Source organism: Amblyomma mixtum, chromosome 3, assembly GCF_055824585.1.
Source record: "Amblyomma mixtum isolate Tamu chromosome 3, ASM5582458v1, whole genome shotgun sequence".
NCBI classification, from domain to species: domain Eukaryota; kingdom Metazoa; phylum Arthropoda; class Arachnida; order Ixodida; family Ixodidae; genus Amblyomma; species Amblyomma mixtum.
Genome location: NC_143014.1, coordinates 92,326,381 through 92,354,080, shown reverse-complemented (window position 1 = coordinate 92,354,080; position 27,700 = coordinate 92,326,381). Strand labels below are relative to the sequence as shown.

General features: G+C 51.5%; 1 protein-coding gene across 1 annotated transcript; it reads right to left on the bottom strand.

The window, feature by feature from the left end:
- Positions 1 to 13,099: 13,099 nt before the first annotated feature.
- L (zinc finger protein Lobe) lies at positions 13,100 to 27,429 on the bottom strand. The gene is made up of 5 exons (XM_089576953.1): positions 27,202 to 27,429; positions 19,943 to 20,178; positions 17,628 to 18,011; positions 16,959 to 17,069; positions 13,100 to 15,390 (listed from the first exon to the last, which is right to left on the bottom strand). The coding sequence occupies exons 1-5, from the start codon at positions 27,329 to 27,331 to the stop codon at positions 13,690 to 13,692; spliced, it is 2,562 nt and encodes an 853-aa protein (XP_089433079.1). The 5' UTR covers positions 27,332 to 27,429; the 3' UTR covers positions 13,100 to 13,689.
- Between the last annotated feature and the right edge of the window lie 271 nt (positions 27,430 to 27,700).

Here is a 27,700-nt window from a genome sequence, read left to right as displayed (position 1 = left end):
GATTTTATCCTATTCTCGTATAGCGCGTGATGCTCTTTCACTAGGTCTTTTGCTTCTGAATCAGGGAAGTTTAAAGCTTTAATAAGATTGTAATACTGAAAACCGACCGTGACAAGCGATTTCTAGAGAAGGAAACGGAGACTGCTGCCTCGACACCCACTTAACAAACAACACTGTCTTATCCCATAAGCTGGAACTCATGGTATCCAAACGGACGAAACAGCCTCGGCACAAAGGTCGGGCCAATGTCACTACCCCGACAAAAAATCGCTCGACCCGTCCTTGGAGGAGGACGCGTCCCCGTCGGCACAAGTCGACCTTACCGACGTTGGCCCCAACTTATCGCCAGACTATAGGCAAGGTTTGCAAATGAAAGATGCAACTTAAAAAAGCGCTTTTAATGTGCAATGCACCAGCAGTAGCTCTATTCCGTATACTTCTTCAAAATAACCGCTGGTACGAATTACAAGAAAACGAACACGGGCACATCGGGATTCGAACTCACGACCTTCGGATTAGAGTTCATATGCATTACAGACTAGATAAACAGGCTATTTTTTCTGACATGATATTTATTACACGCGTTTTTGTACAGGAAGGGATGATGATGATGTTTAGTAAAGCTGAGATCTGGGTGAGCTGGTATGCATTCATACTGGTGAACAGCGCAAAAAGGCGGGACAACCAGCGCTTGTCTCGCCGTTGTCCCGCCTTTTTGCGCGGTTCACCAGTATGAATGATGATGATGGTTTGGCTGCGGGTGGATGCCAATGAGTAATTACTCCCTTATTACAAATCTACTCCACATTTGGGGATTCCCCTAAACATTTGAACATGATGGTGGTTGTGATAAATCATAGAGCAAGGCCAACTTCGGCAAAACAGCGCCGTGGCACGAAGTGTTTTGCGTCCACACATGGTGAGGCCAGGGCGAACTATAGAGGAACAGGTATATGTAGAGACTATTTACAAATCAGCTAGCTAATGGCATGCATGTGTTGCACTGGCCGGACAGAGAGCACAGATAAGCACAACTAGCACAACCAACATCGTGGCAAGGAGAGACAGCACACCAACAACGAAAACCAGTCCTGTGGAAAGTCACTTCCACAACTGTCCTTCAGTTAGAACATTATTTGACTAAAATATGTTTTAGGTGAAACGGCAGCTCCAGAACTCCTGTCCAACATGCGCGTTTCCCACAGGCTGTGCAATCCATGTAGAAACACCATGCCGTAGAGTTCGTGATCATGCTGAGTGACTATAAATTATCGCAGGCTGTGGGAATATAAAATGAAAGTTTTCTTTAGTGTCCTTTGTAGCACGCCCCAAAGCAAAATTGCATTTGTGCAGTTAATAAAGCAGTGCTCAATATGGTTTCCGATTTTTCCAGTTTTTCTGTAGAGCCGCGTTTTATGAGGTAGGTCTTCGCTGTGTACTTTGAAGAAAAATATTTTAGTGAAAGGGTAAAGCGGCATTTTATGCACTCGCATTTCGTTTGAAAATAATGAAGACCGAAGCAGAGGAAGGGACACAGAATGGAGGCGGAACGAACATCAATGTTGATTCCTTGTATAGATTTTGGCGCGAAACAGAATGTAAGCGCTCATTAGTGAAGCAAATCGTCAAAAACGCTCCGAAGCATAAACTTCCTGCATAAGTCCTGCATTACTTCCTGCATAAGTAAAATTCAAAGACACGACTAAGCTGGGAAGCAGGTTCATAAAGTTAACCTGAAAAAATGCTCTAATAATTGGGTTGAAACTGTCGCGAAAAAAAAAAATAAGAAGCGAGAAACCTCCTCCTCCAACTTCCTCACATACAGGTGCACCAAACCCAGTTCGCCCGCACAGACACGCCTGAAAAGGTTATCCCGGCGCTTCGGCTCGAAACTAGATGCTCGCATAAACGTCGCAGATGTTCGGTAAAGGCGCTGGGTGTAAAGTCTAGCGCAGTGAAGGATCTTCAGGACATAATATATTTTCGTTACCAAAAACATGTTGCAGGACTGGGCTCGGGAAAAAATGGAAAGGCGATGCGAAACAGAAGTATGAGCAGAACGCTAAACGGCGGGACCCGCTCTCTCCAGTAATATACACTCTACTTGAATGCGTGAAGGGGAACGCCAAGATATTGAGTAGGCGCACAAGACCAATCTATTTTATCATAATAGTACGGTGTTGTGCCCCTTGAGCCAAACCATAGACCCGAACTTTTACAGGAATTGATGTGAGCGTCACATATGATGCCAAATTGATATATCGTGCTATAGTTGTGTCAATGTTGGGCTTATCAATGCCGAAAAAACGCAAGATCGTCAGTGTAGGCAAGCATTTTGACTTCATCATCCAAAATTGTAAACCCACGCATATTTAATCCCCTGCCTCAATGGTTAGGGCGTTGGGATCTGACCCGAAGGACCTGGGTTCAATCCTAACCGCTGCGGCCATGTTTCAATGAAGGCGAAACGCAAAAGGAGATCATGTGCTGTACAACGTCAGCATACATTAAATGTCCAGGTGGTCTAAATTAATACGGAGCCCTCCACTATTGCGCCCCTCAAGCCCGCGTGCGTCGCTTCGGGATGTTGAACCCCACAATTTACAGTTTTTACATATTTTGGCCTCATGTTGACCGGCCAAAGAATGGCGTGACGTAGGGGCGGTAATCTTAAAAAACCGATCTGCAACTCGTCCCTGCACGTCGTCTATGATGGTCCTATCAACGTTAGTCAGCAATTTCTGCTTGGGACGGCTACGACCCTGGCTGTAGGACAGATTTTATGACAGGGGTAGTCGGATACAACACAAGAACGAAGCGGCAAATGCTTCTCGAAAGAGGCTATGCCGTCGACTATTGTCCTGACGGCGCTGTCAGCCGCCTTGTGCATGCTAGCGAGGCATCACAAGTGGCTAGCAGATGCAAGGCGATCGCGCAACGCTTTGAGAATGGGTGAGGTGCGTTTCCGCAGTCAACGCAAAGAGTCATGGGAAAATCGTCTGCTAGCTACTTCCGGTTCCAAATTGCTCAACTGATTGCATGTTTCGCCCTATTCACCGCGTAAGTTGACATCGTTTCTGCGATAAACAACTCTTGGTACTAGTCACTGATTGCACTGAAGCACCGGAAGAGAAATTCACCTTCGCCTCATGCGCAGTCTGCAAGTTGATTCGCCTTGTAGCCTGCCGCAGTTGTGATTTTAGGGTGACGAAAGGAGCCTGGTACCTAACGCACTTTTCGCTCTAATATGGTACGTTGCGCAGCGCAGGGCCAATCACACATGCGATTGAAGTAAGTAACGTGGTGACCTTGACTTCATGCAACGTATTTCCAACGGATCACTGAAAGCAGTAAGTACTCGATAAAATATTTCTGCTCCGGAACACGCGGGCGAGCCATTTCATTTTATTCACGCAGCTCCGTACAACACAGCGTGGCATCTATAATCTAGCGCCTCTACTCTCCTTTGCGGCGTTTTCCTGCGTGTTCTCACATGAAATGCCACCTGCACTGCATCTGGAATAACAAAAAGGCGACAAGGCGATTTATGACTGCACCATGCGATGTGCTGAGACGCGCGCCGCGCGCAGTGGCATATATGGGTCGTCTGCTAGCACACTGGCGGCTCTACACGCTGTCAGGAAAATACGAGATTCTAATCAGCTGCACAGATTGCAGTTTATCAAAGTGCGGCAAAAAACGGCTGTATAATGACTTATGCGCTAAACATGTCGAAACGCGCACGAAATCATCTTCAGCGCATATGCACAACAGACATGGACTATACGGCGGCCGGCATATATCAACCATGAAAAAAACGCTTACCTCTCTAGATTGTCCATTTAAGCGCTCAGGTCATGCAGATACGTAGTACGGGCTTCTCTTTCGATGCTTCAGTGCAATCAGTGACTAGTACCAAGAGTTATTTATCGCATAAACGATGTCAACTTACGCGGTGAATAGGACGAAACATGCAATCAGTTGAGCAATTTGGAACCGGAAGTAGCTAGCAGACGATTTTCCCATGACTCTTTGCGTTGACTGCGGAAACGCACCTCACCCATAAGTCGACGCCGTTGGTAGGAGGGCCTCATTTGAGGAGCCTTTTTCGCTTCTTTCTTCGGTTGCACCTGGAGCATGCAGGCTGCATTGCGGCCCGCCGAGCATAGTTGTGCAGCCCGCCAGCTGTAAAAATATCAGCCTTTTTGACCCTTTGATAACCTGTAGCCGTAAATAACAAATCTCGACGTCCTGTCATCCCTGCCTATGTGCGTCAAAAGTTAGCACTTAGAAACTATCTATACGACAGAGTGAAAAAAACAAAAAGACTAAGAAAGAAAAAAAAGTTTACAATTCGTGAATGACCCTCTTCTCAGTAGCTTACGACTTGCTCGCTTTTTTATTTTACTTTCGCCTAATTTTGCTTTTGTTCTTTTGTTTGCCTTGTAATCCTCCTTCTTTTTTCTCTTCCGTTTCTGGTTATTGGTCTTTAGGAGGCAGACGTTTGTCACTGCGACTTGCGTGGCAAGATAAGTGAGTTTGGAACCCCTGGACTGTAGCAACGTCGTGCATGCTATCCACCGACAGACCGTTTGGAAGTTCGTTGGAGATGATGCTCTACGAGTCCATAGTTAATGTAGTTTTGTCCAGAGCTTCCGCCATGGTTTCGAGAGCTAAGCAACAAGTGAAGGCCAAGTTTTGCAGCATGGATTTAAAAAGTAAGCCGTAAATAGGTGTTCTGACCAAAAAAAGTGCAGGTTATGGAAGTGAAGCAATATCTCTTTCCAGTATTATTCTATGGTTTGCACGGTTTCGCAATCACTGGGAAGCCATTATAGGAAAGGGGTATGGAGCCCCTGGGCGAAAACGAGCAGCGTGTGGGAGGGGCAGAAGAGAGCGCAAGTTTCCAACGTGGGAACAGCCGCCTTGAGCCTTGATGAACCGAGAGTTGAATCAAAGAAAAGTTAAACCAAAGGCTGATTTGAAGCAGTCAAAGATTGTCGAAGCGAAGTCGTTCTGAGGCCGAGCCAAAGGTAGCAAGAGGCGAATTTTATAGGTTGTCAAGTTCTTCAGTATGTAGTGCTGCCGCAGGGCGCATCGAGTTTGAAACAGTCGGCCATAGCCTGCTCATTCTAACGCACGAGCTGATAGCTGTATATAGGGACTTCTTCCAGGGTAGGCGGCGTCATGCGTCTTAGCCGAAGCCTCCTACAGAGTTCATCTGATGACCATCATCATCATCATAAAGGCCTGTCCCACTCAGCTCTAGTTGAAACTCTCCGGCGCCAACTGCGGCCACGCTCACTGTAGATGTTTTCTGTCACTTTTTATATGGGCCTTTCCACAATCTAGTCAAGCGATACCTATCTGACTGCTGTCGCTTCGTGTGAATCAAACGCTTTCACGTAATTTATGAAGGCTATATACAGGGGCTGGTATATTCTGTGCATTTCTCTAACAGCCGCCGCGGTGGCTCAGTGGTTATGGCGCTCGGCTGCTGACTCGAAAGACGCGGGTTCGATCCTGGCCGCGACGGTTGAATTTTTAATGGAGGCGAAATTCTAAATTGACGGCCGGTACTTTACCGGGGCTCGAATGCTATTTACGAAGTATTTCATAAATAAGAAGAAGATTCCCGCTGTCGCACTTCAGCTTCACCTTTAGATACAACTTATAAGGGAAACTTCAGTTGTGATTTATAAGTGCTGCATTGTCACAGTTTATAGCGTTGCAGCCGAAGCTAGATGTTTCCTGTCAATAAAACGTTACACCATTCACGAGCGAAACGCTTCATGTTCTGCCTTACTGATGGGAATGTGCTGAAAGACTTTGGTGCACAGTATGCAAAAACCATGCACAATTTGCTCGCACTTCGCGTTTCTGCTGCAGGTCAGGTGATTTCAGATCGTTTTTTGTCTCATGCTTCTTTTTGTGTAGTCAATTGGACAAGTTGTTTTCGTGCTGGGCACTGCACTGACGAACGATGGGGAAATCGATTTGCTGACTAGTGCGTTAACGGTGCTGGTGTTGATGCAACAGCCTTATCACATTAATTCTCGGCATTATCAGCACGTACAGGCATACGGGGAGCGGAATCTCGCAGACGCGTGCCGTTAGAGTGCACCAACAAACGAACTGCGGCACAAACACGCGCAGAGATACTTTAGAAAGTCGGCTTTGTTGCACGACCTTCACGGACCGCAAGAAAGACAACTTCAGACCTCCTGGTGTAAGGCTTGTGCGCCATGCGGGCAGCACCCCAACCGGCTTCTTTGCCTTTAGCTGCCGGCAGCCCGTCAACGCTTTTGCGGATTTACCTTTTCGACGCTGACAACACGCGACATAATCAGCATAAGCATAAGGTCTTGTATTTCCGATTTCAATGATGAAGTGCGTTTCATCGACCACTGTGGTATCCCTGTGGAAAGTTTTTTGGTACTAGTTTCCTTTGATCTGAAGTCGACTTTTGTTAGATAGAGAGGTTCGTTGTGCCTGCAGAAATCGGGCATCTGTATTGGTTCCCGTGTAGCCCCGGTGCTTTCTGACATTTTTCTCAGCCATAAAGATAGAAACATTAATGCTAATCTTGAAGGTTTCTCTATGAAAATTTTCTGCTTTGTAGATGATTATTTAGTGCTCGCGCCCTCTGTTCGTTTCAACAATTACGTCGTTGACGTTTTAAAGGTCTTTAGAAAATGTGGACAAGATTTGAACTTCACGAAGTGCGAGCAAATTGTGCATGGTTTTTGCATACTGTGCACCAAAGTCTTTCAGCACATTCCCATCAGTAAGGCAGAACATGAAGCGTTTCGCTCGTGAATGGTGTAACGTTTTATTGACAGGAAACATCTAGCTTCGGCTGCAACGCTATAAACTGTGACAATGCAGCACTTATAAATCACAACTGAAGTTTCCCTTATAAGTTGTATCTAAAGGTGAAGCTGAAGTGCGACAGCGGGAATCTTCTTCTTATTTATGAAATACTTCGTAAATAGCATTCGAGCCCCGGTAAAGTACCGGCCGTCAATTTAGAATTTCGCCTCCATTAAAAATTCAACCGTCGCGGCCAGGATCGAACCCGCGTCTTTCGAGTCAGCAGCCGAGCGCCATAACCACTGAGCCACCGCGGCGGCTGTTAGAGAAATGCACAGAATATACCAGCCCCTGTATATAGCCTTCATAAATTACGTGAAAGCGTTTGATTCACACGAAGCGACAGCAGTCAGATAGGTATCGCTTGACTAGATTGTGGAAAGGCCCATATAAAAAGTGACAGAAAACATCTACAGTGAGCGTGGCCGCAGTTGGCGCCGGAGAGTTTCAACTAGAGCTGAGTGGGACAGGCCTTTATGATGATGATGATGGTCATCAGATGAACTCTGTAGGAGGCTTCGGCTAAGACGCATGACGCCGCCTACCCTGGAAGAAGTCCCTATATACAGCTATCAGCTCGTGCGTTAGAATGAGCAGGCTATGGCCGACTGTTTCAAACTCGATGCGCCCTGCGGCAGCACTACATACTGAAGAACTTGACAACCTATAAAATTCGCCTCTTGCTACCTTTGGCTCGGCCTCAGAACGACTTCGCTTCGACAATCTTTGACTGCTTCAAATCAGCCTTTGGTTTAACTTTTCTTTGATTCAACTCTCGGTTCATCAAGGCTCAAGGCGGCTGTTCCCACGTTGGAAACTTGCGCTCTCTTCTGCCCCTCCCACACGCTGCTCGTTTTCGCCCAGGGGCTCCATACCCCTTTCCTATAATGGCTTCCCAGTGATTGCGAAACCGTGCAAACCATAGAATAATACTGGAAAGAGATATTGCTTCACTTCCATAACCTGCACTTTTTTTGGTCAGAACACCTATTTACGGCTTACTTTTTAAATCCATGCTGCAAAACTTGGCCTTCACTTGTTGCTTAGCTCTCGAAACCATGGCGGAAGCTCTGGACAAAACTACATTAACTATGGACTCGTAGAGCATCATCTCCAACGAACTTCCAAACGGTCTGTCGGTGGATAGCATGCACGACGTTGCTACAGTCCAGGGGTTCCAAACTCACTTATCTTGCCACGCAAGTCGCAGTGACAAACGTCTGCCTCCTAAAGACCAATAACCAGAAACGGAAGAGAAAAAAGAAGGAGGATTACAAGGCAAACAAAAGAACAAAAGCCCAACCGGCTTCTTTGCCTTTAGCTGCCGGCAGCCCGTCAACGCTTTTGCGGATTTACCTTTTCGACGCTGACAACACGCGACATAATCAGCATAAGCATAAGGTCTTGTATTTCCGATTTCAATGATGAAGTGCGTTTCATCGACCACTGTGGTATCCCTGTGGAAAGTTTTTTGGTACTAGTTTCCTTTGATCTGAAGTCGACTTTTGTTAGATAGAGAGGTTCGTTGTGCCTGCAGAAATCGGGCATCTGTATTGGTTCCCGTGTAGCCCCGGTGCTTTCTGACATTTTTCTCAGCCATAAAGATAGAAACATTAATGCTAATCTTGAAGGTTTCTCTATGAAAATTTTCTGCTTTGTAGATGATTATTTAGTGCTCGCGCCCTCTGTTCGTTTCAACAATTACGTCGTTGACGTTTTAAAGGTCTTTAGAAAATGTGGACAAGATTTGAACTTCACGTCTGAAGTGCCGAATTTCGGTTCCCTACAGTTCCTCGGCTTATCGCTCCACTTCGACAACAAGTATGTTCGTTGTTGCTATCACCCTCGGTCCACTGTGAAATTACTTCATTTCCACTTCGAACATTCTTAAGTAGAAAAAAATACAATAATCACTTCTTGTTGGCGTTCTGCCCTCCTTAAATCTTGTAAACACAAAATGAGTGCAAGTTTCCTTGAGCAAGTGGCCAGATTGCCCAATGCTGCTTGCCCTAGTTCAGTGATTGGTAGCCGATGCAATAAGCTTCTGCGTTGGATAAAAGGCCATGACACCAAGCAATCATTGTTACCAAGGATCAAGAAGCCTGCAGTTCTTCACTACGCACATCGTTTCGCGCATGGATTACGCAATGTTGCTAATCGTAACGATGCGGGAACTGTCATGTCTGCTCTTTTAAAGTTATCTGATTAGTGTGGATTGGTTCATAGGAAAGCAGAAGCTGAAAAGAGTGCACACAGAGGCTACGTCAATCATGTATCCAGGTTTGTACCATGTCGAACGCAGGTCATCTATAAAACTTCTCTCTGGCGGGAAATTCCATGTCGGGCAAACAGGCCGCTGTTTAATTGTCCGTTTGTTCGAGCACAGGAATTCTTTGAAGCCAACTGCGCTAGAAAATTTACTAAGGCATTGTACAAAATGTAAGCGCCAACCCCTTTTTGAAGACACTGTTGTGCTTCGTAAAGCGCGCACCCAGCGCACCAGGGAAATTATCGAAGCCTTCCATTACCTCCACGGTGGTGTTAGCTGTGTAAGCGATACATCTATCTCTTTATCCACGAGCGAAATTGCCTTCCTTGGAAACAGTTGTTAAGTGATCAGCCTTGCTTGCACGTGTTTGGCTCTGTTTTTTGTGACTTGCTTTTCTAACCTTGCATCACTTTAATTTTTACCCTTTTTTCGTTTTTCTTCCTTTATAATCTGTAGCCTTCCTAAGAAAGATTCAGTTGTGAGACAGCGCTTCTATGTGTCTGCTTCATTTGTATCGTCTTTTATTTTTGCGCTGAATTTTCCAAGATGTTTCCGAGACGTACTGGCAAGTCTCTCTGCTGTTTGCACCAATCGACATGTGCGAAATGTGCCTTACATTTTAAGGCAAATCTCGGCAAAACATGCCCCAAAGAGCACTACGTCTGATGTCATCTTGCAACTTGCACATTTTTACGCGATAGGGTTAAATGCCTCATTACCCAGAAAATCCGGCGTCGGCGTTGTGAGGGAAAAGTCATGACCATGGCTCAAGCAAGTGGTACACAGATAGCAACCTAGGAGGCAGGTGGGCCACATAGGCGACGTGATCTTGCGGCGTCCCCAACCTTCCCGCCACGACAGGTTAACGATTGGTCGCTCGAGAAGAGCAACCTGAGCCGCACAAGGCCCACCAGTGGCAGCACCTGTCATATCCCAGGGCAATGGCGCATCGCTCAGCCGCTGCACCACTGATCCAGGAGTGGTATGAGGACTACCTAGGAATGTAAAGCAGGGAATGACCTCTTGTCTATGTGGGAAATAACCCACTACGCTATCACGCCACACCCTTAAGGCGGAGCTTAAGTGTCCCCTCCAATTTTAAATGAGAAAACACTGCATTGCTCATCAGCAACAAAACCCGGCGTCGGCGATAACCAGCAGCAGTGGTTCCAAAAAACTCAGATGACGTCACCGTGGTATGAAAGGTAAATTTTCTTCGGAAGGTACGGGGAATTGAACCCAGACTGCGAGGCGAGCGTTGCCTATTGATGAAGAAAGGTGAACCTAGTACACGTGTTGCCTTACGACTGTATATGCTAATGAGTAGGTGTGCCATTAGAAAGGAATAGAGAGAACTAAAAATAAAAACAAGAAGGAAAAATGGAAAACAACGATGCTTTCGCATTCAAAGCACGTAAGTAGTCTTAAGTGCCGTCTGTAATTTTATCCTTGGAGTGAGGATATAGAGTTATACCAGCAAGCGTGACTTTCTGCCGTGAGAAAATATAAATTACCTTGATCCCACACGTCGGTGCTTAATTTTAGTTACTTTTTTTCGTTATTTCCAGGGACACACACTATATTAAAAAATAAAAATATCCATGGAACATAGCAAAAATGCGGCGTATAGTAATGTGACAGAATGGGCAACTTGTTCACGTCAGCAAGCTTCATGTCCCGCCATTCTGGACAAAAGCATTTTTCAACGGGAAAAAGTTTATGAACGCAATGTTTTTGTTGCGAAAGCAACACTACGCGAGTCGCCAAGCCATTTCGCGGAGCTGACGAAAGGCCATACTGAGCATGCGCGAGGAGCAGTGACGTCACACGGCGCACAGCTGGCGCGTCGCCGCTGCGCGGGTGACTCAGAGGTGCCGCCGCCGCTCTCGCCAGTTGCGAATGCGCAGTAGCGACGCATAGCTATAGACGCTTTACAGCGGCGTATCATGGGGGCTGCCATCTTTGATCACGTGATCACGCCGCCATTACTCGCCTCCTGACCGCTCGGCGCGCGCCTCGTCGCGACGGCTGCTGCGTCTGATGTTTCAGTTCCGACAGGCAGTGTTTCGGCTGAAACAGTTTGGAAAGGAGTGAAAAGACGACACTGTGTTTGGTGCGAAGCTTCGAAGGACATGTGAAAACCCTAATTTGATGACTTCAGGCGTGAAAACGTGATCGGGCTTCATGTCGCGAAGAGCCGCTGAGCTCTCCGTCTGTTCGAGGCAACGGGTGGATCGCCTGAATGCCACGCAAGGCTTTGCTTAATATTTTTTTAGTGTTATTATCTAAAACAGCAAGGTTTAACGACCCTGCGGCTGCGCAGGTCGTTGTCGTATTGTGTACATGCATGCGGAGACTGCTCTAGAACGCTCACATGCACATCGTACTCATTTGTTTACAACCTGTTAAAGGTGCTTAGGAAGCCTAAAAATATTTTCTGTTGGTTTGCTAAACAAAGGAAGACGACAAAAATAAATGAACAAACAAATGTTACCCATGTAAGCAGTACCATGCATCAAAAAGCCTTCACAAGCCTGCATGCAATCGTTTACAAGGATTCCGCGATATATTTGTGATAACGCGCGCATGGCAGAGCGTTCACTACAAGAAGTTCACAATTTTGTCAGCCTCACATAGTATAAAATTGTGGTACGCTCCATGCTCGATATGCGGACATGAACATGCTCGAGGTCTCGTTGGTTGTAAGCAATCAGCCGTAGTCACTTCTAGTGACTGTCTCGCATGGATCGCGAGGAAGTGACAACCGCTGAGCACAGTAGCCGTAACACAAATGCTTTATTCCGATTGTGGTCCACGAAAACCACGCTATTTGGAGCGAAGTTCAACAGTAGCACCAAGACGGTGTGTAATACACGAACTGACGGTAAGCGTTGTCCGCTCGCACGGCTATGCACTGCACAATATGCAGTAGCGTTAGTCGTCGTTTTTTTTTGTGACGTTTCGGTGGCGGGACAGCTTGTTCATGCGGCTATGTTGCGCACTTACCCTCGCAGATTTTCCAAGATCGAGACCTTTCTTTCTATATTTGCTGTCTAGCGCTGGCGAACATGTGTGCTGCGTTCGCCCGTTCAGAAAGGCTGGATGTCCAACGGGCGCGAACAGGGGCAGTACGTCCTAGTGCAGTTCGGTTCCGTAAAGCTCGCAAACGATCGCATCCCGCCCCTTTAACTGTTTGTCGCAATTCTCGCAATCCACAACAGAGCACGTATTTTCTCTTTTCACATTTCCACTGCTGCGTCGAGGCATACACGCCGGCGGCTTACGAGGAAAGTAATGGCGCCGTGTTCTGAGCGCACCTGTGGCGCCATCTGGTCTCAAACAGAAGAACTGCGCGCTGTAAACGGTCTATAGCGTGCCGGGGCCGCCGCCGCTGCCGCGTGCTCTCCATCGCCTCTGTCTCTCTCCTCGTTGCTTTCGCAGTCTTCCAGGTTTAACCAGAGCTAAACCACAGGCAATTTTTTTCATATATTTTAACATTTCGCTATAACAATCAATATATACGCAGGTTTCCCGTCGGCAGGCATGAAAGTTTTGCTATTAATATTTTTGCAAAAGTCAAAAACGCTCCCCATTGGCTTTCTATGGCAGTCTTAACTGCTCGATGCTATCGATGACAAAACTTTAAAAGAAAGACTTTGATACTCATCGGAAGAATGGACCATTACCTTCAATATTTCCATAACTGTTCCTAGGTATTCCAATATTCAAAATTTTCGTCCAATAATACTGGACATGTGCGTTGCTTGATGTCCCTCAGATGAAGTCAATTTGGTCACTTAGGCAAATTCTTATAAGATTGCTACTAAGGTAGACAATACTTACCCTCCACAGGCCACTCAGCTAAAATGCAGAAACTGTAGTTTGCTATCGCACATGCTCCCCGCAGTGTGCAGTCACGGGTATTCGTGTGTTAATGAAAACGAAGAAGAACCTTGGTTTCCTTAAAAATATGAACTTTATTTGCCTCGTGAACCTTGTAAACCACATAGGCAAAACGTAAAAAAATGTAATTGATATAGTATAGCTGTGTAAGAAAAGAAAAGATGTCTTTGTAAACGCAAACACTGAAACTTGAACACTGGGAAGAATAGACTATTCATATTTGGCTGTGGTATATTCAGTGTTACAAACGTGCTTGATGAAGAGTATTATACCAAGGCATAAAACAACCGCAGCATAATATGTGTGCAGTTCCATACCCTGCTTTATGTTTTGGACACACAGAACGAAAACATGGTGATTGATGTGGATAACTTGTATTTACAGGGCTGTCAAATTCGCACCAGAGTATAGGACTCGGGCATAAGCAGCCTTAGGCTCACATACGCCATTGACAAGATGGATAGATATATTAGGAGGAATACTTTGCGCAGCTTCTTCTCCATCCCGGGCTGCGGAGACAGAGGCGCGCCGCGGAAGGCGCAATAAGTTAACAACGAGGGGGCGTCCGCGGGCGCATTTGATTGTTGGGAGAAGAGCGCTCCTGGCGCGCACACCGGTGGCGAAGGGAGGGTACGGCAGGGCGCTCAGCCGCCGTGGCTGCTGCGCACATGCTGTTCGAGCTCGAGCGGCGACTCGAACTTGATGCGGCACTCGGGGCAGCGACCCTGGTCCTGGACGCCCTTGGCGTGGAAGCAGTCCTTGCACATGAACGACTGGCGCTCCTGCTGGCGGCCCGTGATGATGCGGCTGGCCGCGTCCAGGGGTCGCTCGCAGACGCAGCACAGCGATCCCTTGTCGCAGTGGGCCACGTGGAAGCGCGCGTGCATGCGCAGCTCCACCTGCGACATGAGCGTCTGGCGGCACACCACGCAGGGAAGCGGCAGCGCGGGGCCCCCGCCGTGCGAGTTGACGTGCGAGAAGAACTGTTCCTCGGAGCGCAGGACTTCGCGGCAGCCGGCGCACGTGGAGCCCTTGACCACCTTGCAGTGCGTCAGCTTGTGCTCGGCCAGCGTGGTCGCCGAAGGGCACATTTCGTCGCAGATGTTGCACTTGTGCTTGCTGGGGCTTGCCGTGTGGCTCTTCATGTGATTCTCCAGGTCCGAGCGTGACTTGCACGGCTCGTTGCAGTAGGCGCACAGCAGGCTCACCGACTTCTGCGAGCGCACGTTGTGCACCTGCTTGCGGTGCGCCGCCAGCAGGGCGTCCGTGCCGAACGCCTGGTCACAGATGTCGCACTTGGCGTCCTTGATCCTCGGCTTGACGCTCAGGTTCTGCACTCCGTCCGGGTGCAAGGTGAGGTCGGCCGCGTGGCAGGCCTGCATGTGCTTTTCGAGCAGGAACTCCACGTGGAAGGCTTGGCTGCAGAGGGCACACGCGAACTGCTTGCCGTGCGTGTCCAGGTGGCTTTGCAGCAGGGGCTCGCTGGCGAACGTCTGGTCGCACAGCAAGCACCGGTAGGGCGCCGCCTTGGCCAAGTGCGTGACCTGCACGTGGAGCGCGAACTCGGGCTCGGACCGGTAGGCGGCGTTGCACGCGCTGCACTTGAACACCTGGCACTCATTGCTGTGCTTGACGGCGAAGTGCACCTGCACGCCAACCTTGGAGTCAAAGACGTCGCGGCAGAGCGCGCAGCGGTACAGGTGGTGCGCGTGCACGTCGAGCAAGTGCTTCTGCAGCTCGTCGGGGCGCGGGAAGAGCTTGAGGCACGCCTGGCAGCCGTACTCGACCGACGTGGCCAGGAAGTGCGCGGCCACATGCGCCTCGAGCTGCTGCGAGGACGGGAACTCGGCGCGGCACTCGGGGCAGCAGCGGGACATGCGGCCCTCCAGGTGGGACGCCAGGTGCGCCCGGAACGACTCGAAGTCCGGGGAGGCGGCGCCGCACTGGCTGCAGAGCAGGGGCCCGCCGCCGGAGTCGGCGCCCATCATGGCCGACATGCGCTTGCTCAGCACCTCGCTGAAGCTGTGCGCGGCCAGCGTGTGCGTCTGCAGCGCGTGCACGCTGGGCAGTTTCATGCTGCAATACTCGCACTCGTACGTCGCGTCCACTAGCGACGAGGCCGTGGTGGCGGCCGGCGGCGACTGGCGGGACACGGCGCGGCCGCTGGGCTCAGGCCGCAGGGGTCCCCCGTGCGACGGCCCCACCAACGACGCTGCCGAGAAGGGCACGTGCGAGGCGCGCACGTGCGCCTGCAGCGCCTCCAGGCTGCCGAAGTCACGCCGGCTGCAGAAGCCGCACGCCAGAGGCTCCTCGCCGGGACTCGAGCTGCCGGGCCGCTCGGACATCTGCGGAGAAGAGCGGGACGTCAGGACCACCGCAACAGACGAAGGCACAAACACACCCGACTGCAACGAAGGATATCGAATTGGCTTCTCTTTTTCGCGTCGAGAGCCGCCCCTTTTTCCTCCTCCCAGGACGCCGAGTAATCTATTTTGAATATGCCGAACGTGAGTCAGGAGGAATATGAAGAAAGCTGCTCGATACAATCTCCGAGTCCCCGAGTGACCGGGCACTATGCAAGAAGCTGCACGTAGACTCTTCCCATCTTGCTAAAATGACAAAAAAACAAAAAATGCACGAAAACCTCGCAGGCGGCCAGCTCGGCAAACAAAGCGCGCCGTCCTCTGAGCCCCCGCCTCGCCTGCTATTCGTTTCGATCCGAAAAAAGCGCGTCCGAATTTTATCATCTTTTCTTTCTTTTTACGTTGCCGTTTCTTCGATCGTTACGTTGTAGCTGTACAACGTGACCCGTCGCATGCAAATCCAAGCCATCTTCCCACCCGGTGCAGTCTCACCGAGTGGAACAACAACCGGGAATCCATATACCAAACAGTTGGATGCGGATTTCTCCTTTTTGATCTTTTTCTTCCTCGTCTTCCCTTGAAGAATAGATGGACAATGGAGCTCTTTTTGCTTCGCTAAACGAAGAATAGGGCGTCCGCATTCCGGATCTGCATGGCTCAGGTTTCATTCGGATCTGCATCCACCCAAATCCCAGCAGAGATTATGTACAGGTGCCAGCGCAATGCCTGCGGATTACGCAGATTGAACCGTACGTCCGAATTCCAGGCGTGGAGTCAGATTGGGTCCAAGAGCTTTTTCCTTGCCCATTTCAAAGCCCTGACACCTGCGTATCCTGGCAGTTTCCACATGAATACACGTGGCGAACTGTCAATGAGGCTGATTTCGAGCCGTCACGTTGTCAGTGATTGTTTGCAAGTGCAAAGAAGTGAACAGAGATAGCATGCAGTTATAATACTCTGCTAAAAATATTGCAATTGTGAACGTAAAAGTATCAATATACTTTGAAAGACAATTGTCCCGTTGTTTATCGAGATATAACGAAATGCTAAAAATCTGTACGCCGATATGCTTCGGATCATTCGCTTGTCGACAATGCATTTTGCACCGACACCAGTTATATTCGATGAGCCATAAAAACACTGCTTTCTTTCAATGGTCGTTTACAGGTAACCCACGCTGTTTATTTTCAGGTAAAGTGCACGTTGCTAGAAAAGACCGAAAAATTACACTCCGAACGTGGGGCAGACGTACTATAGACTTCTCTCTCACACACACACACACGCACATAAGCTACGAGATGTTTAAATTTACATCCGAGTAGGTTATCCAAAACAACCTACGTAGTATTTATGTGTAAGAGGTTATGCTTGCGACCTTCATTAGCATACACGTTGGGCACCTTCATACGCATTGTTTTTTTTTTCTTCCGCAAGAGTGGAGGCTGCACTGCGAGGATGTACAAAGAGGACAGTCACTTAAATCGAACACCATCAAACTCATACAACAGCGCGAATGTAATCTACACGGTGAAGGTGATGCTTAGACTTACCGATTTGCATCCGTTTGCCTGGACATCAACGCTGCCCGGACCTGGGCTCCCACCGGTTAAGCTTAACTTGTCAGTCGAACACGAGGAGCTGTCGTCCCGTGACATGGACGTCTGCGAAAAGAACGGCACCTGTATTAGCAGCTGTGAGTGAAGGGGCCTTCCCTGCACGTGTTAGCAACACCGGCGTGGTACTACTACATTACTGCGTGTTCCACAGCAGAAATGAGTCAATAAGGGTGCTCCAAACTTCGGGACAAATATCCTTCGCATCTAAAGCAGAAATCGCGTCTCGACAATAACATGCCCGAAATTTCAGCGTAGTTGAAAGAAGTGGCGGTATAAAACCGAACGCGGTACCTGATTTTAATGAAGTATTAAACTAAAGGTACAATAACGGGTCGCTACCGGTAAACGGCAAGCTATAGGGCCAATACGCCTGAGAATACGCCTTTAAACTTTTAATCCAGCTGCCAAACTGCAACGTTTTATGGGATCAGTTGGACGGCTCTTGTGTGAAGGGTGGTAACGTGGTTCGGGAGGGGAAAAAAATGCAGGGATCTACGAAATAGCAAGCGATATGCAGCGCTGTGCATAGCGTGACGTTACAGAAAAAGAAAACACAAGGGCAGCAGCAGCGGCAAGGATCAGCGTTTCCACGGTTATACTAACCGATCCTCCGTCGGCAGGGTTGGTCAGCGTGACGAGGACTCCGTTGGCCGAGGCCAGGCTGGAGCCCGGCCGGGAGAGCGCGGCCGACGGCTCGAGGCCATTGGTGGCGGCGGCGGCGCTCTTGCGGTGGTTCTGCATGTGCGATGTGAGCGCGGCCGCCGTGTTGTAGCCGCGGTTGCACATGGCGCACTGGAACGGTTTGGCATGGTCGTGGGTCTTCATGTGGATCTTGAGGTGGTCGGAGCGGGAGAAAGCGGCCTCGCACTGCGAGCACCGGTACTTGCGGTCGCCCGTGTGCAGCTTCACGTGGCGGTCGCGGCTGCGCTTGTGCTTGAACAGCCGCTGGCAGAAGTCGCAGCGAAACGGCATTCGGTCGCTGTGCACCTGCGAGTACGAATACGACCTAAGACTCGTCTCTTCCTCGGGCACTGTCGCGGGAGCGCGTAATGCCTACGCACGAGTCGACACTAGAGACGCTGACGACCCCTCATGTGAATTACGGGCTGCAGTTCTGCGATTTATGTAGAGTAGGCGGCTTCGATTGCCGGCTCGTCAGTGACAATGGAAGACGAAACCGCCCGTATTCTGGAGCATGTTAAGAGGAACTAGGGCTGTTTAAATCAAACGAAAACCATTAACTATATGGCACCTGCAATCAATACCCCACGTGTTCATTGCGAAGTGCAAGTATAATAATTGATATTACAATGTTATCCCACGGAGTCTCGTCATGCGTACAAAAGTGCACGGTTCTTTGCCCTGTATTTGAGTTTTCAGCGTGGAAAACAGAGAAGCCAGTGATTGAAATGCGCGCCTTGTTCAGTGAAAACCCAGAAAGGAACACGATGGCAACTGACCCCTTCTTCTGCGTCACAATGGTGAGCAAAGATTTTACAGTTGTGGTGGGCTCACCAAGCTTTTTGAAGTTGTTGACAAACAGCGCCAGATTCTCGCGTGTAGTACGCTCTGGTCTCCCAATACCTAGACAGTACTGTAGCTTTGCCAACTGTTAGAAATTGACTGTGAAGCGCCCTCGCTAAAGGGCTCCTTTTCTTCAAATAAGCGGCCGCGCATGACCATCAAATGCGGCGTATTCGGCGTATTTCGAACACTGGCCAAAACCTGACGTGCCCAAGCGGCGTCTCGGCGCGAGGTAGACGAAAGGAAGGGTGGGCGCTGAGTAGAAAGTGCATCCAGCTCTAGATTGCGTGCTCTCATTAGCGCGGACGGGGGGCTTTGCTGCGCCCACTTCGCCCCCAGAGCAGACAATGGTAGTTAGTCCTCGCCTCCGAGCTTGCCACGCATAGGCGTCCTCGCACAAAGCTCATTTGCACTCGCGTAAGCCCGTAAGTGCCGAGGTATGGACGTGTGCGCGTCGCAAGATGGCCAGATCAGTGGGCCCCAGTGCGGAAGGCTGCCCGGTCTTCCATCCCGGCGGTAGGCAGTCACGATTGACGGCGAGTTGCCGCCCATTAGCGGACCGGCCAGATAAACAGGCCGAATGGCACGGCGGGACAGCGAGCACTGCCCGAGAGGTAACCGGCCGGCGCTAATCCACTTTGGCCTGCCGCGTGGCCAAGCCAGGGATGCCTCAAATTAGATGATCTAAATTGCGTTGTCGCACCTCCGCCGTTCTCTCCGGTTTATTTTGTTTTTCGTCCTTCCCACAGCGTCAGGTCTGGTGGCCATGATATTCGCGGGCCCTGGATTAGGCGTAAGCACGTTAATGTGGATCGGGTAACCGCATTGCGGGCTGGGACTCGATCTTGCTCTCAGGGGACCCCGGAGCGAGGTCTGGTCAGCGTCTGCTCGTGGGACGCGCTCGGCAGGGGGAGCCGCTTTATGTCTCCCTACTGCTGCCGGCGCTGAGCGGGTGGAAAACGACCCCTCTCGTCAAAGATTTATAGCCTTTTTTATAGGCTGGCCACTCTCCCGAGCGACCGGCAGCGCTCCGCGCGCGAGACAATTGTCAACGGAGGGCAGACGGACAAGTCCTCCGCGGCTCCTGCGAAAGGGCCTCACTGCATACCTCGCGCACTGCGCCAGAAATTGCCGAGGCAAATAGCTAATAAAAGCGGGCATTGTTGGCGCACAGCACGCGCCGACCAGAGCTTCGCGTAAAGTGATCCCGTATATGCGTCCCTGTCCAATGGCGCTGCTCTGGGAGGGCATGAGTTTCCTGCGGCGAGGGGAGATGCGCGGGTGGTCCAGCATGAGTCGCCCGTAATTTGCCACTTAATGGTGTATTGGATGCAGGGGGGAATTGGACCAACACAGCATACCCGCCCCCGGCGAGCACCCCGCGAGGTGGTTACCTGTTCGTGGCGCTTGAGGTAGCTGAGCCTGGGGAAGGCCTTGTCGCAGAAGTGGCAGGCGTAGGGCGTCGCCTCGGTGACGCCGATGGTGAAAGACAGCTCGGAGTCGGAGGCCGGTCCGCCGGCCAGCAGCGAGGGCGGGGGCGACAGCGACGCCGACGTCAGCTCGTCCTCGGGGCTGCCGGACGAAGAGCGCCACGACGAGGGCGTGCCTGCGCCGCCGCCCGGGGCTGCCCCTGGGGACAAGACAGGAGTGCGCGCTCAGCGACACGCCCGCGACAGCACGTGTCCCCGCGTCCCATCTTCGCGAGCAGCAAACGGCGCGGCAGCGAAATGTGGCGCGAGTTCAAGGGCGGTTTGGCCATCGTTTCTCGGATGCACGCAGATGTCGCGCAAGAACACGTCTTCTCTCGGTTTGCAGGGATCCCCTCGGTCTGCCGCCCAATTACCCGTCAGACGCGCACCCTGGCGAACCCTTGCCAGGCCCCTCGCTCCCACGAAGGGCGGCCGCCCGCGGGGCTGCGCGCGGCCCAGACGTGCGCCACGGGGGGTCGCGCCGCGCCCGCGCGTTTAATAACCGGCGTCGGAAAAGGAGGAAGTCCACACAATGGCAGCCGGCGCTCCATAAAGCCGCCTCCCCCAGCCGTGACCCCTCCGCCACCCACCCGCGATCGGGAAAAATAAACCTCGCGCAGCACTGCCCTCGCCGCTCTTCCCAGAACTGGGCGTCTGGCGGCCGTTTTGTCAGCCCCGCCGGTCGGTGCCGGATTTTCGGGACCCAAGGTGGCCGTTCCTTCCGTCACGGAGAGGGCGAGAAAGCGCCGTTTCGCGAGCCTTGTCTAAATCAAGCGCTCCACCCAGTTGGGCGCCAGCGGGCCCCCTTCCGGCGCCCGCCTGCTATGGCCGCTTGCTCATCCGAGCTGACAACTCAATAGAGCAGGCCGCTGGGTGACCCCGCGCACAAAGGGCCATCCAGGCCGGATTCCTCGAAGCCCCCCGCCGCGGTGGTGCCTGTCTCCTCCGCAACAGGTCCGGACGTCTTCATCGCCGCGGACCCACTGCGCGCGAGGCTTACGCGAGCCCTTTGTGCCTCTAACATTCCGGCCGGTCTCGCCTCCCAACGGTGGCAAAACCGCACTCGCGGAAACCTCATGAATGAATATGGGCCAGTCGCCATGTCGCGCGAGCCGCGTACGTGACCGCCATTACAGAGAGGCGCTGGCAGCCCCCCTCCCCATAAAAGTTTTCGCCTGGGACCGCAGATAAGGTCCCTCAGATCCGCAGGCTGGACGACGCTACATGCATGCACCGCAGAAAGTGCTCAAGTAAAAGCGGCAGTGCACTAAGTGAACACGCAACTTAATAGCACAAACGCTCCTAAATAAGGTGGCTCGAGAAAAGTTAACGTCGAATGTAATAGGTGGCTTTCCTTTTTTACTGCAACAATACAAAAAAAATTGTTGTGTCGGCACGCATATCGACACGATGCAAGGGCTAGATTACTAAAACCAGGTCGGGGGCTACGTGACAAGCACTGACTTTAGCCCCAGACCACAGGCGGATATATTTGGGGGGGGGGGGGGTCTTCCTCTCGCCTGGCATGAAATTTTACATAGGAAAACCATGATGAACCTCATTCTGTCAAGGAAAACGTCCGAAAAATGCACATTTGAAGTGGGACCCCCCCCCCCCCCCCCCCCCAAATCCGCTCCCTCCAAGAGTGACCCATAAATCTGCACCTGCCCCAAACCGCATCAATTCACTCATATGCCATCTTGTCCAGCTCAAAGTCTATGGCGAAAGTTAGAAGTCTGGTAAGACGATCTCGTTCAGTTTTATCTTTGTCAAGCTTCCTTTGAACAGAGAGGACTGATGAAACAAGTGCATACAATCTTTGGCCAGAATAAAAGTGAAGGGCCGGGCCAATAAATATTCCCATAAAAATCAAACTTCATCTTCGCAAGACAGCGGATCGCTATGCAACTGCTTCTTTTGCACAGTTACCATCCTTGACGTTGACCACAGCAGCAAGACCTTGCTCACTGTCGATACGATCGGTTTCGCATGGATTCCTCCTGCACGCTCTTTCAGTGCATTTCTCTCGAGCGTTGTTGACAGACAGCAGAAATCGCAACAATGGTTACCGTATGTCTTACATTCACTTCCACGATTACTCGAGAAACGGCGCCCTTTTGCGACCACGATCGACCTGCTTAATTACGTCAAAAAGAGACTGAGGCTATGAGGGACGCCGTAGTGGAGGGCTCCTGATAATTTCGACCACCTGGGGTTCTTTAACGTGCACTGACATCGCGCACTACACGGGCCTCTAGAATTTCGCCTCTATAAAAATTCAACCGCCGCGGAAAAGATCAAACCCGCGTCTTTCGGGTCAGCAGCCGACCACCATAACCACTGAGCCACCGCGGCGGTACCTCCTTGGGGTAACAACCTGCTCGCACAACCATGCAAATGCCAAAGGCCATACAACAGTCAATTTTAAGCTAAATGTGCCCGTACATGCGCGCGTGTTAGTCAACTCCTCATTTCATGATTACGATGGCGTACGATTACAGTATCTTAATGGCAACTGAGAAGCAATAGAGCAAGCCTGCGCGTCTTTGAACCGACTATCGCATTGAATATGTGTAGTTTGTCAAGGTCAAATTATTCCTTAAATAAATGTCCGCCTCTTTCTAAATGTGTGTTTCTGTGGGAAAAGCAGAAGTAAACTGACGCGGGATTGCAAGCCACTAAGTCAACGGAAAAAGTGCGCACGTTAAAGTAATCTCGCAGGAGGACTCAGGTTACGTGCACGCATGCCCTGTAAAAAGAAAACGCACAAACGTTGCGTTGCGGCGAGCAAGGCGAAAAACCGCATTCAGCGGACGAGCCCCATTCACTCGTCGCTGTGGCAGCTTATCGGCATCTGCTCTCGGACGGCTAGATTGCGGCGGCCCGTGTCCGGCAGCCGCGGCCGGCCCAGAGGACTCTGGAGAAGCCAGCGGCGAAAGCGAGAGGCCACCGCGCGCGTGGGCACTTTTACGACTTTGTTTTTGCACTGTCCCCCCTGCTGGAGCGTCTCGGCGGAGGTGGTCTCTGCTGGGTGCGCCCGCCGGGTTGCGAGGGGGGCTCGAGGGGGTCGCCAGTGTCGCCCGCGTGGCCGGCTCGGTGCCACGCACGCGCGCGGGGGTCGTCGCTGGGCGCCCCCCACCGCCACCGCGTCGGGGGGACGCTCGCACGCCAGGGAGGTCGCGGCCAGATGAAGCGGACAGATAGGGAAGAGCACCTCTTCGCCTGCCGCGTCGCGTGCGCACTGTCTCCATCCGAGAGCGCCTTTGTCCGAGCTCGGACAGGAACAGTTCCGACGCACACCCATGCGACAGGAGAGATTCCTTCGTCGTTTTGGTTCGGTGGCCCGGCTGGAACCGAATCGGACTGTTTGTCTGGATCGCGTCTTCTCCGATGTGCCCCAAATTGGAATAATTTTTTCTGCATGATTTCACAGTAGGTATGAGCTGTTTGACTTCTTCGTATTATCCCAACTCTCACAGACTCATCGAACCGTGACAAAACTGTTACGAGGCACGACGCAGCACGGTGCAACACTTTACCAAGAGGCCACCTGACTTCATGCAGGTGGTTTCAGAGGTCTCAACGCGCACCGTCGCCAGTCCGTGACTTAAAGAAAGACTAGTGCATGTTGGCTTTGGCAAAATGGGCTTTTCGCCAGAGGACGCAGCCGTCGTGAACAAGCTCATCAACACTTGGTCCGGATGAGCGCGCAACTATTCGAACGGCGTGATCAACGTAGCTAGAGCATTTCCTAGCGACCCCAAGTTACGGCTACGCAATGAATACTTTCCACGGTCAAACCCCCTGAGCTTGGCGCGCGCTCCGGGATCTCACTGCAGTTCCTGTTACCACTGTTCCGGCTCTGTCCTTGGAAGGGGGGGGGGGGGGGGGGGGGATAGTCTCTCTCTGAAAAAGACATCAGCGGGACGTGGGTGCGGTGGCTGGTTTGGAAGGGGTGCAGTGCATCCGCGGCCGAAATAACAAACTGCGCCGCTGGAGAAAGAGCGAACAGCATTAGCCAGGCAGCAACCAATAATTTCCCAAGTCGCGGTCTGTGTATGACGCACGCCGCCCTGCGAGTCCAGCCGGTCGGGTCGCCGCGCCGAGGTGCGCAGGGCGGGCAAAGGAGCCGCCGGGGTGCGGTGGGAGGGGCGCGCTCCCTTCGCACCCACATGCGAGGAGCCGGCCGCGGAGGGAGCACAAAGCGTGCGGCGCGAACAAAAGTGAACCGCAGCGGCAATTGCGTGCGCGCCGGCGTCTTCCCGTAATGAGGTGGCGCGGAGAGATTGAGCTGTTCGCGGAGGAGATGATCGGTGGCGTCTATTTATCTGCCCACGTACACGCGCCCGCTGTTTGTTTCTCCTTCGCTCGCTCCCTTGCTAACTTAATTTACACCAAGTGAGAGGACGCGGCTACAATTTACGCCTCCCGTGCCGAGAAGCGCGGCCGGGGCGCAAATGTCTTGAGAAATAGGACGTTTGAGGCGAGCCGGAGAGACCGAGTGTAGCTGCTGCCCACAAACTCCTCCTTGTTCGCCAACCCCACTGCCTTGAGTATTTTGTTTTTCTCGCTTTGTTTCGTTCTTCCGAGTCCGATCATTTCTGGCGTATAAATTGCCGAAGGGAAACGGCGTGCAACACTTCTTGGAACACCGCCGCTTGGATAGAGCCAATATCGCGCCACTCCAGCAGCTGTCGGCCGTGAGCTTATAAATTTTTTAGAGCACCAAATCGCATGATGTCTGAAATGAAAGACGAAGCGCGTCGTCGCATGTTTCACGTCCTACCCAGGAAGGGAAACTGTTGCAAGGTATAAATCAGTGTGCCACTGGAGTCTCCAAGAAGAGGCATCCCGCCGAGGCGGTTCGAAGCAACATCCGTCGGCGACATTTGAGAAGCTCCCGAGAACCGTGTTCCTGGGTCGTGTTCGCGGCTACTGTCGGCACTGCTGCGCTGAAATGCTGGCAGGTTGTCCGTCCGCACCTGTTCGCCATGGCGACGGAGCAAGGCTGTCTAGAAAGAAGCGCCTAGCTGCTCGAATTTCCGCGGGTAGACGCAACAGAGCTCAAGGCAACACGAATCCAGAGCTCAGCGCGCTGCCATTCCATAGCTCGCCTTGTGCTGGCTCCTGTTCCCAAGGGAAACACAGGAGCGACACGTCATGTGACACGAAGTAACGCGCGGCCATGAAAGTCACGCTCGCTGCTGCGAGACTGTTAGCGCCCCCTTTCCTCCAATGGAGCGAGTAGGTGCCGCACCAGACACTTGCAGATTCAGAAATTTACTCTTGCCAAGCGTTAGAAAGTTGACTCGTTCGAAAGTGTCTGTACAACAATGTACAGTCTTTGTCAAAAGTAACCAGGCCGCCCGTTTTTCTTCTCAGTCGTATATTGAAGGTATTATGCCAGCCCTCAAGGTCTAAATCTCTGGCATGGCAAGAAGAACCCCTGTTCTCACCTTCAAAGGACTTTATGATCTTTAGGGTAGCCGTGAGGGCTCTGTTATACGAATGAGAAGCAAACCGTGGAGCCTGGTTACTTTTGACAAAGACTGTACTTCTCAAAGCTCGCCGGTCTATGAGTCTCGACTGTTGCCTAGCTGTGAGTGCTTCACAAACACACAAAAAAGAAAAAGCGTAAATTCCAGTACAGTAAACTGCCGGTGCTAGACGTTTTGACCGAGTCAGAACGTGTAACTCGCTTCACTTATCACTGGTTAAACTCTTATAAGTCGCCATTGGCTCTGGCGGTTCCCAGATGTCGCATGTTGAATAAGTAATTAAATAACAGCAGACTTTAAAAGGAACACACAACATTGTGCTTTTCTCTTTCGAGTGGTTCGAAGTTTTCAGGGAGGCACCTTGAAAGAATAATTTGGCCCAGGCATCTCGCCTGCCACAGCGCAACAGCGATGAACCGTTTTTAGGGATGGATAGAGTGTCTCTTCACGAATAAAACCCGTGAAGAAGAACTTTCGTAATGTTTTAAGATATTTGCTACTTAAAAGGAAGCAGGATTGGCAAGCACAGAGCCTGACACTCAGGTAGCCTCTTCGCAACCGTACGTTCACCATTTTTCGGAGGCACAAGGTTCAACGTCACGAAAGCAGGAAAGTAGCCAGAGTTGCGACTAGATTCGAACAGAGCTGAATTCAAGAGATGCTGCTAGTTCAGCACAGCAACAACGGATGCAGAGACGCGCGTATCAGTCCTAAACAGAAAATTAATCGCGTAATTTTATGCGGAAAAAAGAAAACACGTCAGCAGCGAAAATATCTGTGCTATGACTTCTTCACCAAAGGTTACATTTACACCCCCCAATACTCACTACAAATACCACAGGCAAGGTTGCCAGTAGTTCCGGTTTTCTCCCACTATATCTTCTCTGCCGCGCTCTGGAAAAAAAGTTTCTCGGCGCGTTTTCTTTTTTACACGCAGTTTATCTGTGGATTTAGTTCATTACTGTGGCTGTCAAAATTCCCTGTCTCGTACCATATTCGCATCACAGGAGCAACAACCTGCACAATGCGTGTAAAAACCTCTCCCATTAAGTTCCCATCTTGTGACGGCGGGTCGCGTTATGAGCAGCCAACTTTCGCATTGCATCGCCTTGTCACCACTCGCAAGCAAAATTAAAACGCTTAGCACTGCGGCAAGATAGTTCACAATTTCACAATTGTTTCCCTCTTCTTTTCATGTTTAATGACATTTATGCTTTCTGCAAAATTCATACTTAATTGACATATAGCGCCGTGCGCTCATGTGAAAAAGGGCCCGGATTAAAAAGAAAAAACAGAAATGTAAGTCAGGGCATTCCGTGGTTGACCGGCGCAACAACTCTTGGCAATCATGACAGCAGATCTGGGGTGCGCCGCATTAATCACAGCCAGCTATTGCGTACAAGTTTTGCGAAGAATCTCGCCCTGTTTCTCAGCGACAGACTCACTTGTGTCAATTAATCCTCCGTGTCACTGCGTCTCGGCTTGAAGAAACACAACAGCCTGTGGCACCACCGCCAGCGAGCGAGAAAAGAGCGTTCACATGAGCCGACGCACTGCAAAACCCGGGCCCTGCACGTGTGGCCGACGCGGCGAAGAGCAGCGGGGAGCCAGCGCCCACCGCGACGAAGGCGGTCAAAACTCGGAGGCCCACGTTTTGACAGCCCTCGGCAGCGCGCCAGCACTCACCGAGTCGAGCGTGTTCCGGCACGGCGGCGAGCATCTCCTGCGGCTGCGACTCGGAGCCCACGTCGAGCTCCTCGGTGCCGTCGACGTCCACGTCGGAGCCGGGGTCCGAGGCGGCCATCTCTCGGCACATGCCTATCGCGCACGGAGTCCCGGACAGAGCGGCGCGCGCGGCGATGCGAGCGTGTCGGCCAGCGGCGGTCGACTCGCGCGGCGAGCGGGCGAGCGGGGCTACCTACGGGGAGGCGGGACCCCCCGGAGGAAGAGGGCGCCGGGGGGGTCCCGCGCGCGCGAGGGGGGCCGCGCGCGACCTCCCACAGAGCGCACCCCCTCTGGGCTCTTGTTGTTGGCCGCTTCCCTTCCCCGCGCTGGGTCACCCTGGTGATTATACGACCACCGGCTTTCTCTCCGGCCGAGAGAGGGCTCCCAGACGATGTCTTCATTACGGAGGCTCGCCGTACGCCTTTATTTATGCTCCCGGCAGGTACGGGCGGCCACTTGT